Here is an 18,962-nt window from a genome sequence, read left to right as displayed (position 1 = left end):
ATCTTTGCAAGCGTCATTGTCACAGAGTACATAGGTGGGAATCTGTCAGTGTTCAGTTCTGATTGGGTTTGTGCTACGTCTGACTTAACAGAGTCTTAATCGGGATGATGGAGAAAGCAAACACCACTACATCACATTCTGAGTATGGGTGTTAAGTCATTGGACACATGCCTAACACAAACCAGTTTAGCAGGTTACACAACAGGTGCTGGGTGTTAAGATGCTGGCATTGGGCACTGCATTTAGCAGCGTATGTCGCCTTAGCCAACAAAACACCTTAAATCCCAGAGTGACCAACAACACCACTTTTAACGTAGGGTCCATTTGCAAGCATTTCAGGTTTGTGCAAACGAAGAGACCGGGTCACAGAGAAATATAAAGATATTGTTGCCCCCGATCATATGTGTTCAAGTCTGGAAGTTGTGACTAGGACTTGTGTAAGGTCCACAGTCGACATTTTATCCGCTTGGCTGCCTTCCATCACCACCCAATCCAGAGATCTCTTCTGAGGGAGCTGCTGAAGAACAGGGAAGTATGAGTCCTGTACTGAGAGGAGCTTGAGTGCGACCTGTGACCCGGATATATACTATGCCCATTTAGACCAAGAGCCCATCAGTGCCAAAGAAAAGGCTTGCTTAACTTATAGCAAGCAGTCAGCATCTCTTCCTGGACAGGAAGAATGTAGAATCAAATATATCACAGCTAGATAAACTCCTGCGCCGACCAAGTTCAGGGCCTAGACTTCCGAGCCGCGCCCTCATAAACTCATGGTTTGTACTCACAGACCAAGAAGTAGAATCAGCGTCAACGATGGATACCAACGACTTGCTTAACTAATGAGAAAAAAATAGACTCTGAAATACACTCATGACAAGACCATGTCAGGATCCTGAATTTTCTCTCTCACCTGATTGTCATGACATTTAGGGCTGAGGACTGGTGTGCATTTTTGTTTATTTCTATTTTCAAGAGATTTGGCCACAAAAACTCCGTATTGCAAAGTTAATTTCATGGTGCAACGGCAGTTATCCAGAAGATCGTGGTGTAGTTAATGTGCTATGACAACGAACTGCAGTCACTTTCCAATTTGGTGTAAATAGATGACACAGCTACTTTTGTTTTATTTGTCAACCGCAGTCTATTTTCTGCAGTGTCGTACTAAGATGTCACCAAACTATGCTTTATTTAAACTTTTTAATTTAAAAAAATTATAACGTTGGCTTCAGTTTTCGACACCTTCCCAGTACTTAATTTGAGCCGGTGGTTTACAAATTCAACACTGGCACTTAATCGCTGTCACCGGCACTTGACAGGTGCCATATGGTGGCGCTGTTTTTTGTAATTTAAAGACGACCAGAACAATAGCTGTTTACTAATGCAATATACATCATAAACAACTACCTGCCACCTAAGCCATTCTTATAGCTTTGGGGTCCCTGAACAGTATGAATTGTCACACTTGTACCAGTGTGATGGTTAGGTGGTTAGGAGTTGTGTTGGCACTGCCATTGGCAGCGCTGACAGTATGCAGTGCATGATGAGGTGGGATCATGGCGAGGGCCCTGGCAAATTTACAAATTAAGCACTGCACCTTCCCTTTTTCCAACGTGACTATCACGCCCTTCGTTTGTGACATTACGTTCTACTGGTCAAAATGCTGAAACATTTTTCCGTGAGGACTTTGGCATTGAAGATCAGAAGTAAGAAAGCAAAGAAAATAAAAGGCAAAGAGAAGCTGGTTATGTTCCCGTCTAGATGGGACTTGGCCTGGAACTTGGGGTGGCCTGTTCCTATTTGAGCAGTGCCAAGTCTGATCTGCCTACAGCTGGACTCTGCTTGTATGGCACGGCGGGCAAAAAACACTGGACCAGTGGTTGAGATTAATCCAAGCATTTCACCCATCACTTTGTTTTTTGTGTCATCGAGAAGTGATAATGTTACAATGTTTTCCAACAGTAAATATATGAAGAAGAAAGTAACGTTGGACTTTAATTCCTATAATTATTCTAACACAATACGGTATCTTTAACTTTTATACTAGTGGATATTACTGTAAACAGGATAATTGAAATCCCATCGGATGCTATCTCTTCAGCCGGACTTTTTGAATGACTAATATACCCTCTCTGAGATCAGAATTTGTAAAGGGATAGACCTCTGCAAAATATTTTCATGTCTATTGTTTAAAAACTAAATAGTGAGAATTGGTTTTCCTCAAGGCTGAGTCAGATAACCATAATTAATAATAAACTACTCTGTTCCATAGTCGGTGATGAATATTTTATTTAAATTACAAAAATATGGTATTCTATGCATCCTTACTCGAGATACTGAGTGGCAGCGGCCTAGATCTCATTGGTACCACGGCACAGAAATGAAAGGCCCAATTAGATATGAGCTCAATCGACTCGGTCAGTTGTGTATGTGTGTATATATGGAAGAGCAGCATGTTTGCACTGGCCACCACAATGCCCCACATAAGGGTTTTGAATCTGATCCAGTGCTTTGTGAGTTTCTGGTCCAAGCATAGACTACTGTTTTATCCAGAGAGAGGTTTCCGACGAGACCTTGGTTAGTTTATTTATGTTAGGTTTCTATAGCAGCTCGAAAAAGGTTTTAAATAGCTGTGCTTTTGATATAGCTGTGTGAGCTATGATTATATATCCCCAGCTAAACAGCCCATCCGCAGGCACCATGCATTGCTTTGCAAAAACATTGAATTCTCTGTACACAGAAGGTGTTGATGTTTTTAGCCTTCTCTGTTTCCTCTCCAACTGACAACAACTTTCATTTCGCTTCCGAGATACATAAACAAGCACATAAATACAGATTACAATAGAAGAAAGCGTGCTGAACATCCCATTCCTTCTGGGAAGGTGTTACATGGATATGCTTGATTCCTGTTTTCTCCTATCCCATGCATCTGTTTTACTGAAAACTGCCCTAAGCAGCAGAACTTGAATTCAGCAATATTTAAAAAGGTTGAGACCAAAGTCTTTTTTATACTATCAGTACACCTCTCCTGTCGTCTGAAGTAAGTATTCCCGATCTTGAGCATTCCTCTCTTCTGCATGTTTGGGAATCCCACGTTTCACTTTCCAAGCGCTTGAACATTCTTCTTAAAACGTTACCTAGATCCCCAATGAATCTTTTCTATGTTAAAGAAGATTCAACTCTTTGTGGCTAGTGCTCACACTACCCTCTTTCTCATATCACAACTTTGACTCTCTTTGGTCATTTCAGCTCACCCTGAATCAGTGATCTACCCAATTCCACTACTTTTGTCCTTTCCTCACCAAACCTGTTGGCCCCAGTAAGTTATTTTGTACAGACTGACAAATGTGTGGCATGCTTACAGACATGCATCCCCATCAGAAGGTCACTCAACCTCACAGCATTATCTGAAGGGCTAATTACCCCAATGGATCTAAATTAATGACTGTTTCACACTGACATATTACACACAACCCGAGTTAGTGTTGATTTAAATTGTACACCTTAACAACTTTGTGAACTCTTGGAATGAATTTGCGATTTTCACTAAGTTTAGGTGGGAGTAGCATCTAATTGGTTAAAAACCACTAGAATATACTGTCACTGGCACCCAACTTGATTGCCTCATCATTTCTCTTCTTTTAATGAACTCTACATCACAATTCAGTCACAATCCATTTCTCTTCTACCTTCCCTGTCACTCGTTGACTGTATGCTTGCCTTGGATGCTGTACAGCACTCCACTGCCTTTTGGCTAGGTTCAAGCTATGTAAATAGCACTTACATACACACACAGTCATTTATACATACATACGCTGGTGTCACAGATTCAACAAGCGTGCTACTTAAGCTATTCATTCACTCGCCATACCACAGCTTGAGAGCATGCCCAGTAAGCATGCACAGCAGCTATCCAGGCATCGCCACTGCTCTGTAGCTACTGGCTTCCGTTTCCAAATAGGGCCCTCAATCTTTGGTCAAGAGCATGAAAGTCAAAGATGAAACACACATGTGACAGTTGAATTAGTCAAAAGATATAGCCACTTTATGCATATCAGACTACGAACTCTCTCTTTTAAAAATTTCCAGATACGTGGTGTGCTTTTTAGAAGTCACATATACCAAATGTCTCCACTGAAAACACGTCTGCATCTGTTGAAATAATATGCAGCACTGTGATGTATATAACCCACCATACATACATTCAGAATTATTGTCACATCCTCCTACCCTTTAATGGCATCTCACAAACTCCCTCCTCCCAGCCAGAAATCAATTGCTTCTATATCAGATAAATGTATCCCCTCGTCCTGATGGATAACTCACATTGCACCGTTGACAATCACGACATGGCTTTTAAGAAGGATGGTCACGTCCTTGATGGTAATGACAACGTTGTCGATTTGGGGGTGGCCCATGCCACCAACGCGCTGGATGTGAACTGAGAACTCCTTATAGGTCTCCCGGCAGTCAGAGGCAAAGTTGTAGTCACAGGTGCCAGGATATTGATAGACGTCCCCGTCGAAGGTCTTGTAGTGGTTGTTCCCCCAAGTACTGCAGACATAGTGGCCATGGCTACGTTCCTTTCCTGTGCAGAACACACATAGCAAAAGTACATATTAAGACAAAAGCAACCATCCCACACAGTCCAGTTTCTTCTGGAGTGAAATGACGAGTGACATTTTATTTTGCCCTGTTTGCTCATGACAGCTTGAAAGAATCATTTTCGGCATCTAAATCTTTCTCTGGCATACTTCCTTCCACACTGCCTAAGGAGGGTTTGTGGTCTCTAAAGTAATTGTTTCCCAACCCTACTGAGCCATCTACCCTGGCTTACCTTTTATTATCTCCACACCATGGGCACAAGACAGAGCCAGCCATAGGAAGACTAGACCGGCCCCGCTGAGTCCCATCGTGGCTGATGAAGGATGGGGGAGTGAGCTGCCAGAACTGTTCCTGCATAGTACTCTCTCCTTTTATAATGCTCCTTTTACAACGAAATCTGTAAGGGAGGAGAACGGAGCAAGGAGTGGCCGAGCTCGGGGAGGCGTTAATGCCACAGAGAACTAAAAAGCAAACAGAAAGGACATTCCTATATTTGTGAAATGGCATTTAACACGAACAGTTGGGCAAAAGGGTGTAGTTTTCAATGTCTTGCAATTAATGGTAAATCATAAACTAGGACATTTTACCCTTTCAACATGACCCACTGCTTTTAACACATTCTCTTGCAATCAGCCTTTCATTGCATTTAGATTTATTGATCCCAAACTGTGACGTTACTTGCCTTAAGTGTTTACTGTGCAGATTCCTTCCCCTCAAACCTTTAGAAGAGGCTGCCGTATGGTCTCCGGGTAGCCTGTGCGCTCTAACTCGTCACTTTTATTGGTCCAGGATGTTTGTAGGATGTAGTGAATACAGATGTACATTAAGAAACGTGTAATTAGTTGTTAAGCCAGTTGTTATGCTTAACTGTAATGGTGAATTAAAATAACATAGTAGAATATATATGTAACTGACTCTGTTTTTTGGTATGAAACTGGCAAATCTTGAAAACTATACATACAGAGAATAAGTACCTCAAATACATATATTGCACAGTGGCAGTTGCCACTGCAAAGTTATGGTTCATCTCAGCTTCCTTGCACATTCTTTTGATTTGTCCATCAGTCCATCTCGCATAACAGAGTCTCCATCTAATTTGGCACTCCCGTTACACAGGCATCGAAGGTCTGGCATGCCAACTTTTGTGCAGTTCTGTGCAGCGGGAAAAAATTAGGAGTGAGTCAAAACAGATGTTTTCACATTTTAGCCAATAGGAAATTTTGCTCAACTGTACATCTAAATCCACTGATCGGTTAGGAAGGCTGGCTGGTGGCCAGGCAAAATGAGTTGGCATACCCAAGCGTATCCATTGGCTGGATCGGCTTTGAAACTGAAACGTCACTGGGGACATTTTTGCCAACACGACGCTGACAAGCTAACTGGTGGACATCTTGAAACCCGGCATACCCTTGAGATTGGGGTGCCACCCTGCCCTGGACAGGGTAGGAGGCTTCATCTGCTGGCTGGTTCCACCAGCCTGCAGGGACCGTGCCTCCCACCGGAGATCAATGAAGCGGTTCAACTTGCAGGAGCCCCAGGCTCCATCCTGAACTGATGCCACTCACTGTGGCCTGGTTGGGGAAGGTGGCCCTGCCCTGCTCCAGGTGTTCTGGCCTGTGAGGATCAGTCCAATCAAGTGAAAGACACAGCTTTGCCCATCTCTTACAGGAGATTACAGGACCTGTTCAGCACACATGAACTCTAGACTCCTCCCAGGTCTGACGCTACCCTGACCCAGATAGGGAATGTTGGCCTGCCTGGTGCCTGAAGCCCTGCTCTGCAGAGACCAGGCCTCCTAGGTGAAAGCCATGGCTTCACCCACCACTCATAGGGGATTTCTGGAGCTGTTCACCCCTCAGGAGTCCCACATTCCTCCCTGGTCTGATGCCACCCCATCCCAGAATCTGCCTCTTGGGGGTTTGCCTTCACAGGGGAGAGGGTTCCCATCTCCACTCCACACCCCTAAGGGGCACAAGAGTCTTTTCCAGTCTGCAGCCACCATGACCTAGTTATGGACTGTTGCCACAGTTCATCGGCTAATGGTGCTTAAGGTCAATGCCTTCCACTTTTCTGGTGTCCTGGAGTCTGCAGCCACCATGACCTAGTTATGGACTGTTGCCACAGTTCATCAGCTAATGGTGCTTAAGGTCAAGGCCTTCCACCTTCCTGGTGTCAAAGCCTCTGGAGTTAAGGAAGGTTAAGCCCCCCACCCAACCCACTCAGACCTTGGGCCTGCCTGGTAAGCCATTTTTCCTCTACTAACCTGGGAGGAAACTGAAGTCAGAGTTAACTGCACTAGCTAGTCCACAGGCTTTCTGGTGTTGGCTAGCCATCAACTAGTCACTAGTCGGCCAGCCACCAACTGGTTATCTGGCGAGACATCCCAGCGACCAGTTATCTTGGGCCAAGTGTGCCCAGGTGGCAGATGACCACAAGGCAAGGGCTGAGCAGGCTCCTTCCAAGAGCCACTCACCAGGTTCTTCCCTCCCAGAGACTCAGCTGGTGCCCAGGTGGCATCTGGTCATCCTGCTGAACTGCGAGGGATTGTGTCCCTGTCTTTGCACATGACAGCACAGGGCGGGAGACGGAGGCCCTTGTACTGGGCGGCATATCATGGAGATGGCCTCCTTCAGGCCCGCACACTGTCCCTGCCACCGGCTGGGTGGCAGGATGATCCCCAGGTGGGGGCATGGATGGACACAGAGCAAAAGCTTGGCTCAGAGAATTACTTTCAATGTATCACTATGACGCAGGTGTTATGCTTCTTACAAAATTCTGACCCATAATCAGGCTGTCTATGAATGATTTAGCATTGGATACCCTGCGAACATGTGGAGCACTAGGGGTGATGGAGTTAGCACCCTTCCATCCATGCTCCAGCCCCCAAGCAAGCAGCTTTACACACTGGCCAAGAGGCTGGTTATCCCAGGCCAATAGAGGCTCCACTGCACAATTATATAATTATGGTTTACAGGATATTTTAACTTGGATGTATTCAGTCATTTCAACAGATGGTAGTGCCACCCCATTGACTCCTCAACCATGCTCATACACCAAATATGTGAACCTGCAGTTCTGCTCATAATGAGGAGGATCACTAATGCAACAGCATATCATCAGAAGGGTAAAACTAACCTGTCTGATGATGATCTAAACCCAGCTCACATTCCCTACTAGTAGTGGAACAATTTAGCACTTGGTGAATTCTGCCTCAAAATGATACGAAGAGCTGACATTAAAGGATCAGAAAGCAATGTCCCTATGAACGCTTGGCTACCACAACCCAGTTATCCCTGTGGTATCTTTTCTGACACTTCCTGCTTGAAACCCAAAAAGCCAGATGTATCATGAGGCTCCGCTTTCACACTATGCATTAGTTTTAATAATTGAGGTCGAAGAAGCTTTTGCCCTTCTGCACAGTGGGAGGTTTCCGTCTTCCCTGAGCTCAACTTAGGACACCTGCATTATCATTTGACAGGTGTACTGCCCAAGTCAACCTCCCCACCTGCCATTGTCTCCAGAGTAGGTTGTGCCCAGCGTGCGCTGGATGCCTGGAGACAGAAACAAGAGCCCTATGTGGCTTGCTCCTTCCACCTCTTTTGGTAAGGAAAAAAATATAGGAGTAATGGTACTTCACCAGCAGCCCAAGGGTCTCCCACGTATCCTGTACCTATCATGTCTCTTCTCAGTGCTAGACTAGAATCAAGCTCAACAGTATCTTCTTTCCCCACTGATTCTGCCATTACCTTGTCTGGATTGTCTAAATAGCAAGTAGGGACAGTGGGAATCTAATTCATCCATTTGTGCCCGCCGTTCGTTAGATGACAAAGCATTTGGCTCTTCCTGTACCACCATGAGGTGGCTCATTCTGGGTAATTATTGCTGCCCATCAGCTTCAAATCTGTCTTTGTTCCAAAAATACAATGATTGTTCCAGAGTACAGCTACACTTAAACTGTCCCCCCTGGAACAAGAATCACGTATCTCGTAGAGACAGTACACCACAGTACTACTCTAACATTATATATTGTCTATATCCTTACGAATTCAGATGGTATTGTCATGTTATTAATAATAAGCAATTCTAAGATCTACACTGATTATGTGTAAGCAATTACTATATAACAATTCTAACACACTCTACCTTTATAAGAACTATATCAAAATGCACGCACTCAACACACGTATATATATAATACATTGAGCTATTACTAATACTAAACTTCAACTATAATATGACAACTATTCTAATCTCTATCTGTAATTATAAACATTCTAGAATATACTAATAAAGAAAATCATGTGTAATACTAAACTTCAAGCAAGTGTGAACATTCTTAAAATATCATACTAATGGGAATAGACATGAGCAACACAATATCAAGTTATATGTAATGCAGTATTTGAATGCCTAATTGTCCATGAATGCTTGGCACATTTTAAAAGTGTCCATCAAAGTAGTCAGGCATACGTTCTTTTTGAAAGGGAAAGAGATTTGGAATCCAAGATCAGTCACATACCGTGACATCCTATGATGCATTAGGACAGATTGTGAGATCTTTAATTTGTTGTGATAGGTCTTCATAATAGTTGACTTTATCCTTGAATGCTTTTTCTTGGGAATTCTGTGAGTTTGTGTAGCAGATTGAAACATCGATCATTACAGCTGTTCTATCTTTTGTGAACGCCACATCTGGTTTTCTAAGTTCACCTTGGTTGCCTCTGTATGTCATCCATCCACATCTTTTTGCTCTGTTAATGAGTAGCCCTAATGTTTCATTATGTCTTTAGATCTGTATGTCTTTGGTTTTGGGACAAATACCTGATATGTGAGCAATTGTCTTACAAACATCTTTACAGTATCTGCGTGTTGAGAATGTTCAGTTTCTTCCTCTTGATATAGTTTCTCTTGAATACCGCACAGTAGCTCTTAACATCAATGCAGCTATGTATTGATTTTGTTTTAACTTTGTGTGTTTTCTATTCCAGAAGCTGGATGTTGATTGTTTTCCAGATACTTGATGCCATTACCTTGGACGGGAAGATTTTTCCATTTTTCAAATTCCTCCTTTTTCCATTCATATTTGTCTAGCAATTGTAGATCATAGCTCAGGAATCTACTATCCAAGATATTTAATTTGTGTGTTTTAAACATATGATCAATTTTGTCATTGATTATTTCGCCTGCATACATGTAGAAATGAGCTATGTATAAATCTGGTGTTTGTCTAATATTGAGGATGTTATTTACATTGTTTAGTCCAATTGATGTACATAGTTTCAGTACATTTAGGCCTCCATTCGATATTTTCGGATAGAGGAGACGATCACATGTGTATGCAGGTAGATGCAGAAAAAGCTTGATGTATTTTCTAATTGTCTGGTCCAAAGTGATAGGAGTTTTTGGTGCAATGCCAGTGATTTTCAATTTGAATGACAGTTTTGGGGCCAGAAATTGGCATAGTAATTCAACTTTTGGGGTCGGCTTACATGGTCATTTATCAAGTTTTTCAGCCCAACCTGTGAGTACCTCATTTACTATGTTGTTTTTTGTGTGACCAGTGTGTGGATCAAAGTTCAATCCGAGGTATCGCTCACTATCACCTGGATAAATCTATTCAGCATTTTGTTTCTCAAATTGCCATGCTTTACAGTTATTCACCAGGATTTTATCTTTTTTATGGATTATGAAAAACCCATGTGTCTTCTTTACATTTAGTTTGAGACCTGTTGTCTTGCTGAGTTTTTTAATGATTTTTAGGTTTGTACTCATACCTTCGCAACTGTTGCTGAGTACTGCAATGTCATCGGCAAAGGCTAGAGTGGTGGTTTGCTCAATGATTCCATCAGATCCAAAAGTAAAGCCTTTGCTAATCTTTTGGAGATCATATATCAATGGGTCCATGGCAATAATAAATAGTAGATGGGATACTGAATCTCCTTGCCTAACTCCAGAACTCATTGTTAGTTCTGGTGTGGGAATGTTGTTTTTGTCCTTGAAATAAGAGTTAAGTCGGTTTACAAGGCTTTAATGAGATCTCTTATGTCTGATGGAACTCTGTCTCTTTCGAGACTCAGAAGAAGATGTCCATGACTGACAAAGTCAAAAGCTTTAGATATATCACTGAATACCACTGCAAGAGAGTGTCTATTCTTTCTAGCCCCCTTTATTATATTTTGTAGCAAAGTCAAATTTTCGAGACATCCTCTAACTTTCATGAAGCCTTTTTGTCTTTTGTTAAGGTTGACAATTAGATTGAGTCTTTTGGTAAGTATTTTTGTGAGGAGCTCAATGAATGCTGTACCAATTGTAATCAGTTTCCAATTACTTATTTTGTCTAGTTCATCAATTGGCACATTTTTAGGAATTACGATTGAGCAGTTCCTCTTTATACAATCTGGAACCTTTCTCATATTCAACCAAGTAGATAGTATTTTGGGCAGCATTCTTTATTGTGTACTCTGAACAGATCATTTAGGCCCCACTGTTTTATTCAAGTTGGACTTTTCAAATACGTGTGTGACTTCGAGCAGTGTGATATTGTTAGAAATGGGGTTTTTGGTTGGCAGTCAGGTTACCCTCTGTCCAAGCAAAAGCCCTCACTCTAGTCAGGGTAAGTCACACACTATCCAAGATTATCCTGTGCCCACCCTCTGGTAGCTTGGCACGAGCAGTCAGGCTTAACTTAGAAGGCAATGTGTAAAGTAATTGTGCAATAAATCATACAATACCACCATATAGCACCACAAAAATACACCACAAAGTGTTTAGAAAAATATATAATATTTATCAGGATAATTGTAGGTCAAAAAAGAATAAAGTTGCAATGGAAAAATGTAGGAATATCACAGAGAAGTGATATAAAGTGTCTTAAGTCTTTAGAATATAAACAAAGTCTCTTTCAAGCACAAGTACCTGGTTGGGAGTGGAAAAATCTCCTCAGAGGGCCACAAGAGAAGAGGTGCGTGGAAAAAGGGTGTGTGCGTCGATTTCTCCCCAGCACACACGGACTTGCGTCGTTATTTTTCCACGCAGGGAAGTCGGCGTCGTTTTCCGGCGCACGGACAGTCTCTTTCTGTGGATCGCGGGGATTACCAGATGTCCCGGGTCTGTGCGTGGATTTTCCTGCTTGTTCTCCGGCTGCGCGTCAGTCTGCGGGGCTGCACGTCGAAATTACGATCTCACGGCAGGCGTCGCGTCGATTTCTCCTCTAGATTTCGATCTGCGGGGCTGCGCGTTGAAATTACGATCTCACGGCAGGCGTTGCGTCGATTTCTCCTCTAGAGGTCGGGCGGCGTTGTCCTTGCGAGGCCGTGCGTCGGATCTTCGATCGTCCCAAGAGCGTCGCGTCGATCAGCATCGGAGTGCGGCGTTTTTCTCGCCACGAAAAACAAGCTGTGCGTCGAAATTTTCGGCGCACGGAGCGTCCAAGTAAAAGAGAGAAGTCTTTTTGGTCCTGAGACTTCAAGGAACAGGAGGCAAGCTCTATCCAAGCCCTTGGAGAGCACTTTCACAGACAAGAGTTCAGCAAGGCAGCAGGGCAACAGCAAGGCAGCAGTCCTTTGTAGAAAGCAGACAGGTGAGTCCTTTGAGCAGCCAGGCAGTTCTTCTTGGCAGGATGTAATTTCTGGTTCAGATTTCTTCTCCAGCAAGTGTCTGATGAGGTAGGGCAGAGGCCCTGTTTTATACCCAAATGTGCCTTTGAAGTGGGGGAGACTTCAAAGAGTGGCTAAGAAGTGCACCAGGTCCCCTTTCAGTTCAATCCTGTCTGCCAGGGTCCCAGTAGGGGGTGTGGCAGTCCTTTGTGTGAAAGCAGGCCCTCCATCCTCCCAGCCCAGGAAGACCCATTCAAAATGCAGATGTATGCAAGTGAGGCTGAGTACCCTGTGTTTGGGGTGTGTCTGAGTGAATGCACAAGGAGCTGTCAACCAAGCCCAGCCAGACGTGGATTGTAAGGCACAGAAGGATTTAAGTGCAAAGAAATGCTCACTTTCTAAAAGTGGCATTTCTAGAATAGTAATATTAAATCCGACTTCACCAGTCAGTAGGATTTTGTATTACCATTCTGGCCATACTAAATATGACCTTCCTGCTCCTTTCAGATCAGCAGCTGCCACTTCAACAGTGTATGAGGGCAGCCCCAATGTTAGCCTATGAAGGGAGCAGGCCTCACAGTAGTGTGAAAATGAATTTAGGAGTTTTTACACTACCAGGACATATAACTACATAGGTACATGTCCTGCCTTTTACTTACACAGCACCCTGCCCCAGGGGTTACCTAGGGCACACATTAAGGGTGACTTATATGTAGAAAAAGGGGAGTTCTAGGCTTGGCAAGAACTTTTAAATGCCAAGTCGATGTGGCAGTGAAACTGCACACACAGGCCTTGCAATGGCAGGCCTGAGACAAGGAGGAGGGGTTACTTAAGTGGGTGGCACAACCAGGGCTGCTGGCCCACTAGTAGCATTTAATTTACCAGCCCTATGCACATAGAGTGCACCTTACTAGGGACTTATAAGTAAATTAATAGTCCAATCAGGTATGATTCCAGGTTACCATGTTTTAGGGGAGAGAGCATATGCACTTTAGCCCTGGTTAGCAGGGGTAAAGTGCGCAGAGTCTATAAACCAGCAAAAACAGTGTCCAAAAAGTGGAGGGAGGGAGGCAGGCAAAAAGTTAGGGGTGACTACCCTAAGGCTGTCAGGTCTAAAATGTGTCCCCCCCAGCTGAAAGTGGGGAGAGCTACCCGACCTCCTGGGAGCTCTCATCGCTAAGGCGGAAGTACCTGGAGAGACCATCGGCATTGGCGTGGTCAACCCCTGGGCGATGTTCCACCGTAAAGTCCATCCCCTGTAGGGAAATGGACCACCTCAAGAGTTTTGGATCCTCACCCCTCATCTGCATGAGCCATCTGAGGGGCCTGTGATCTGTCTGAACCCGGAAGTGAGTCCCAAACAGGTAGGGTCTTAGCTTCTTCAGTGCCCAGACCACAGCAAAAGCTTCTCTCTCAATAGCACTCCACCTCTGTTCCCGTGGTAATAGCCTTCTGCTAATAAAGACTATCGGTTGATCTCTGCCCTCCTCATTCAGCTGTGCTAGGACTGCCCCTATGCCATGCTCTGAAGCGTCTGTCTGCACGATAAATTCCTGGGAGTAGTCAGGGGCCATGAGTACGGGGGCTGTGCACATGGCTTCCTTCAGGGCGTTAAAGGCTTTCTGACAAGCCTCTGTCCAATTCACCAACCTAGGTTGTTTCTTGGAAGTGAGTTCTGTCAAGGGTATTACAATGGTACCATAGCCCTTGACAAATCTGCGGTAGTATCCGGTGAGGCCTAGAAAGGCTCTCACCTCAGTCTGCGTTCGTGGTGGTTGCCAGGCCTTGATAGTTTCAATCTTGGCCTGGAGTGGCTGCACCTTGCCACCACCCACTAGGTGTCCCAAGTACACCACGGAACCCTGCCCAATCTGGCACTTACTGGCCTTGATGGTCAGGCCTGCCTGTTGCAGGGCCTGAAGCACCTCCTTGAGGTGAAGCAGGTGTTCCTCCCAGCTGGAACTGTAGACAGCTATGTCATCCAGGTAGGCTGCACAGAAGGCATCCTTGCCAGCTAGGACCCCGTTAACCAACCGTTGGAAGGTAGCGGGGGCATTTTTCAACCCAAACGGCATCACCCGGAACTGGTAATGGCCATCAGGGGTTGAGAATGCAGATCTTTCCTTGGCCCCCTCAGTCAGGGCGATCTGCCAGTACCCTGAAGTAAGATCAAACGTACTCAGGAACTTGGCAGCGCCTAGCCTGTCCACGAGCTCATCAGCTCAGGGGATGGGGTGAGCATCAGTCCGTGTGACTGAGTTGAGACCCCGGTAGTCCACACAGAACCGGAGTTCTGGCTTCGCATCTGGGGCAGTAGCCTTAGGGACCAACACCACTGGGCTGGCCCAGGGACTACTGGATTTCTCAATAACCCCTAGAGTCAACATCTTGGAGACCTCCTCCTTGATGCTGGCCTTCACCTTATCCGACAACCTGTAAATTTTGTTCTTCACAGGGAGACTGTCACCAGTGTCAATATCATGAACACAGAGGTGGGTCAGTCCAGGAGTAAGGGAGAACAGGGGGGAGAACTGCTCCAACAGCTCATAGCAGTCTCCTTTCTGGTTTAGAATCAGGGAGTCAGACAGAATGTCCCTGCTTACTGACCCATTACCTTCTTGGGCAGAGAGGAGGTCGGGGAGAGGTTCACTCTCCTCTTCCGTTCCCTCATCCGTGACCAGAAGCATGTTGATCTCCGACCTCTCAAAATGAGCTTTTAGTCGGTTCACATGGAGCACCCTTAGGGGATTCCTAGGGGTTTGGAGGTCCACTAGGTAAGTGGCCTCCCCTTTCCGCTCCTTTATTTCAAATGGGCCAGACCAGCGGTCCTGGAGAGCTCTGGGCTCTACTGGCTCCATTACCCACACTTTGTCTCCAGGTTGAAACTCTACCAGGGTGGCCTTCTGGTCATAGCAGTGTTTCATTACCTCTTGACTGGCCTCAAGGTTACTTTGGGCCTCTTTCCAGAAGCGGGTCATCTGGTTGCGGAGGGCCAACATATAGCTGACCACATCCTGAGGGGGTGTCTTTGGAACTTTCTCCAATCCCTCCTGGACAATGCTTAAGGGTCCCCTGACAGGGTACCCGTAGAGAAGCTCAAAGGGACTGAACCCTACCCCCCTCTGGGGGACCTCTCTGTAAGCAAAGAGAAGGCATGGTAAGAGGACGTCCCACTTACGCCTCATGGCCTCAGGGAGGCCACCAATCATGCCTTTCAGGGTCTTGTTGAATCTCTCCACAAGACCATTAGCCTGGGGGTGATAGGGTGTGGTGAACTTGTAAGTTACACCACACGCATCCCACAGAGACTTCATGTATGCAGACATGAAGTTAGTGCCTCTGTCAGACACTATTTCCTTGGGGAATCCCACACGGGTAAATATCCCCATCAGGGTTCTGGCCACCACCGGTGCAGTTACGGTCCTCAGAGGGATTGCCTCTGGGTAACGGGTGGCATGGTCCACCAAAACCAGGATGAACCTGTTGCCTAAGGCAGTTTTGGGGTCCAAGGGACCAACAATGTCGATGCCCACCCTTTCAAAGGGGGTGCCAATGACAGGAAGTGGAATCAGGGGGGTTTTAACCCTTTTTCCTGCTTTACCACTGGCCGGGCAGGTAGGACAAGATCTGCAGAACTTATCTGAGTGTGTCCTCATTTTGGGCCAATAAAAGTGGGTGACAAGCCTGTTAAAGGTCTTGCCCTGCCCCAAATGTCCTGCCAGGGGAATGTCGTGAGCCAGACCCAGTAGGAAGGTTCGGTAACATTGGGGGACCACCAGCATCCGTGCTGCCCCAAAGGCCGGAACCTTAGGCTCACTGTAGAGGAGATCATTCTCCCAATATAGGTGGTGATTGCCAGAGGCGTCGCCTGCTGCCTGGTTTGAGGCTTGTTTCCTCAAACCTTCCAGAGTGGGACATTCTTTCTGCGCCTTGCAGAATTCCTCCCTGGTGGGTCCACCCTCAACTTGCCAGCCAGCAAGCTCAGGTAAGTCACCTAGGGCGGCAATGTCTTCCCCAGTTGGCTCGGGAGCCTCCTCCTCAGGAGCCCCGTCAGCCACTGTGGGAACTTCTGGGGCCGGTTTCCCGCGCCCCTGGTCCCTCCTCTTGGCAGGTCTCTGGGCCATCGTTCCAGGCTCCAGGTGCCCTTGACTTCCCTCTCGGTCAGCCATGGACCGTGTGGTCATGCAGACCCACTCAGGTAACCCTAACATCTCCAGGTGAGACCTGAGCTCCACTTCTTTCCAAGCAGTGTGCTCAAGGTCATTGCCTAACAGACAATCTACAGGCATGGCAGGACTCACAGCTACCTTCAGAGTACCAGAGACCCCCCCCCACTCAAAGGGAACCAGAGCCACCGGTAGGTGACTCTCGCGATTGTCAGCGACTCTGACCTGGTGGAATGTATTAGGTACTATCTGCTCTGTTGACACCAGCTGACTCTTGATAGTAGTCATACTGGCTCCTGTGTCATGCAGAGCCTCCACCTTCTGCCGCGAGACAAGCTGTGCATCGAAATTTTCGGCGCACGGAGCGTCCAAGTAAAAGAGAGAAGTCTTTTTGGTCCTGAGACTTCAAGGAACAGGAGGCAAGCTCTATCCAAGCCCTTGGAGAGCACTTTCACAGCCAGACAAGAGTTCAGCAAGGCAGCAGGGCAACAGCAAGGCAGCAGTCCTTTGTAGAAAGCAGACAGGTGAGTCCTTTGAGCAGCCAGGCAGTTCTTCTTGGCAGGATGTAGTTTCTGGTTCAGGTTTCTTCTCCAGCAAGTGTCTGATGAGCTAGGGCAGAGGCCCTGTTTTATACCCATATGTGCCTTTGAAGTGGGGGAGACTTCAAAGAGTGGCTAAGAAGTGCACCAGGTCCCCTTTCAGTTCAATCCTATCTGCCAGGGTCCCAGTAGGGGGTGTGGCAGTCCTTTGTGTGAGAGCAGGCCCTCCACCCTCCCAGCCCAGGAAGACCCATTCAAAATGCAGATGTATGCAAGTGAGGCAGAGTACCCTGTGTTTGGGGTGTGTCTGAGTGAATGCACAAGGAGCTGTCAACCAAGCCCAGCCAGACGTGGATTGTAAGGCACAGAAGGATTTAAGTGCAAAGAAATGCTCACTTTCTAAAAGTGGCATTTCTAGAATAGTAATATTAAATCCGACTTCACCAGTCAGTAGGATTTTGTATTACCATTCTGGCCATACTAAATATGACCTTCCTGCTCCTTTCAGATCAGCAGCTGCCACTTCAACAGTGTATGATGGCAGCCCCAATGTTAGCCTATGAAGGGAGCAGGCCTCACAGTAGTGTGAAAATGAATTTAGGAGTTTTTACACTACCAGGACATATAACTACATAGGTACATGTCCTGCCTTTTACTTACACAGCCCCCTGCCCCAGGGGTTACCTAGGGCACACATTAAGGGTGACTTATATGTAGAAAAAGGGGAGTTCTAGGCTTGGCAAGAACTTTTAAATGCCAAGTCGATGTGGCAGTGAAACTGCACACACAGGCCTTGCAATGGCAGGCCTGAGACAAGGAGAAGGGGTTACTTAAGTGGGTGGCACAACCAGGGCTGCTGGCCCACTAGTAGCATTTAATTTACCAGCCCTATGCACATAGAGTGCACCTTACTAGGGACTTATAAGTAAATTAATAGTCCAATCAGGTATGATTCCAGGTTACCATGTTTTAGGGGAGAGAGCATATGCACTTTAGCCCTGGTTAGCAGGGGTAAAGTGCGCAGAGTCTATAAACCAGCAAAAACAGTGTCCAAAAAGTGGAGGGAGGCAGGCAAAAAGTTAGGGGTGACTACCCTAAGGCTGTCAGGTCTAACAGATATCCTTACACAGATTTTCATAATCCCAATCTGTGTAAGGTGCAAATTGGTGCGAATTTGGGATTTTTCTTATTTTCTTTCTCAAAAATGCTTTTATAATATTCAAAGATATTGTCCACACTGATTTGGCAGGTGACATCTTCCGCACCATCAGTTATAATTCTAGCAATCTTTTTCTTGTCTTTTTTAAACATTGCCTGGTATTTCTTGTAGCTGCCCTATGCATTGGCGTATCTTTTTTATGCGATTTATTGAGTTTTTCCTTTTGCTTGTCTTTTTTAGAAATGTTGTTTTCAGTTGGGGTTCTCTGTTGCTCTTCTTCAGCAGTATTCCTATGTTTATTGCCGGTTTCAACTGGTTGTTGGTTAAGATTAACTAGTTCGGATTAATATCATTGTTATTTTCCGATGTGTAAATTACAGTTTCTTCTAGTAAGTCCAAGGCAGCTTTCTGATGCTGCACATTTTTTTAAATATCTTTGAGCTTCCGATATTCTGTCATTTAGATCATTGAAATTAATGATTTTGGGCACTGTTTTTGAGTTAAATAAAGTCTTCGCGCCTTTCTTTTTCTGTTACTACTGATAATTCAGGTTCATCACTGGTGTCATTATCAGAATTATTGGATGGCTGCTCTATACCCATTGCCTGTTTTTTTCTTCTGTCTTTTCGATCCCTTTCTTTCTCTGCAATTTGTTTCCTATTTTTGTTGTTTAAGAGCGGAACCATGAGTGGATTAATATTTCTTTTATTTACGTATGCTGTCTCTAGTTCCTCCGGCAGCAGAAATTCTTCCTGGACCAAAGTTTGGGTGGTTTGATGTTAGATAGAGCTACTAGTCTATCATTGTTTTGTGCTCTAAGATGTGCATGCCAAATGTGTTGCGACATCCCAATTTTGGTTCCAAATCGGAGGTCACAGTAGCTACAGAGGAACTGCAGCTCTCC

At 45.3% G+C, this 18,962-nt stretch overlaps 1 protein-coding gene across 1 annotated transcript in view; it reads right to left on the bottom strand.

The window, feature by feature from the left end:
* Positions 1-4,943, bottom strand: part of MUC2 (mucin 2, oligomeric mucus/gel-forming) — a 181,177-nt gene extending 176,234 nt beyond the window's left edge. Inside the window, exons 1-2 of the mRNA XM_069223137.1 lie at positions 4,832-4,943; positions 4,321-4,582 (exon numbers count right to left, since the gene is read on the bottom strand). Coding sequence (XP_069079238.1) covers positions 4,321-4,582; positions 4,832-4,907 — 338 coding nt within the window. The 5' untranslated portion in view covers positions 4,908-4,943. The remainder of the gene's footprint in view (positions 1-4,320; positions 4,583-4,831) is intronic.
* Positions 4,944-18,962: the final 14,019 nt, after the last annotated feature.

The sequence above is a fragment of the Pleurodeles waltl genome, chromosome 3_1, assembly GCF_031143425.1.
Source record: "Pleurodeles waltl isolate 20211129_DDA chromosome 3_1, aPleWal1.hap1.20221129, whole genome shotgun sequence".
Lineage (NCBI taxonomy): Eukaryota > Metazoa > Chordata > Amphibia > Caudata > Salamandridae > Pleurodeles > Pleurodeles waltl.
This window is presented reverse-complemented; position numbering and strand designations above follow the sequence as displayed.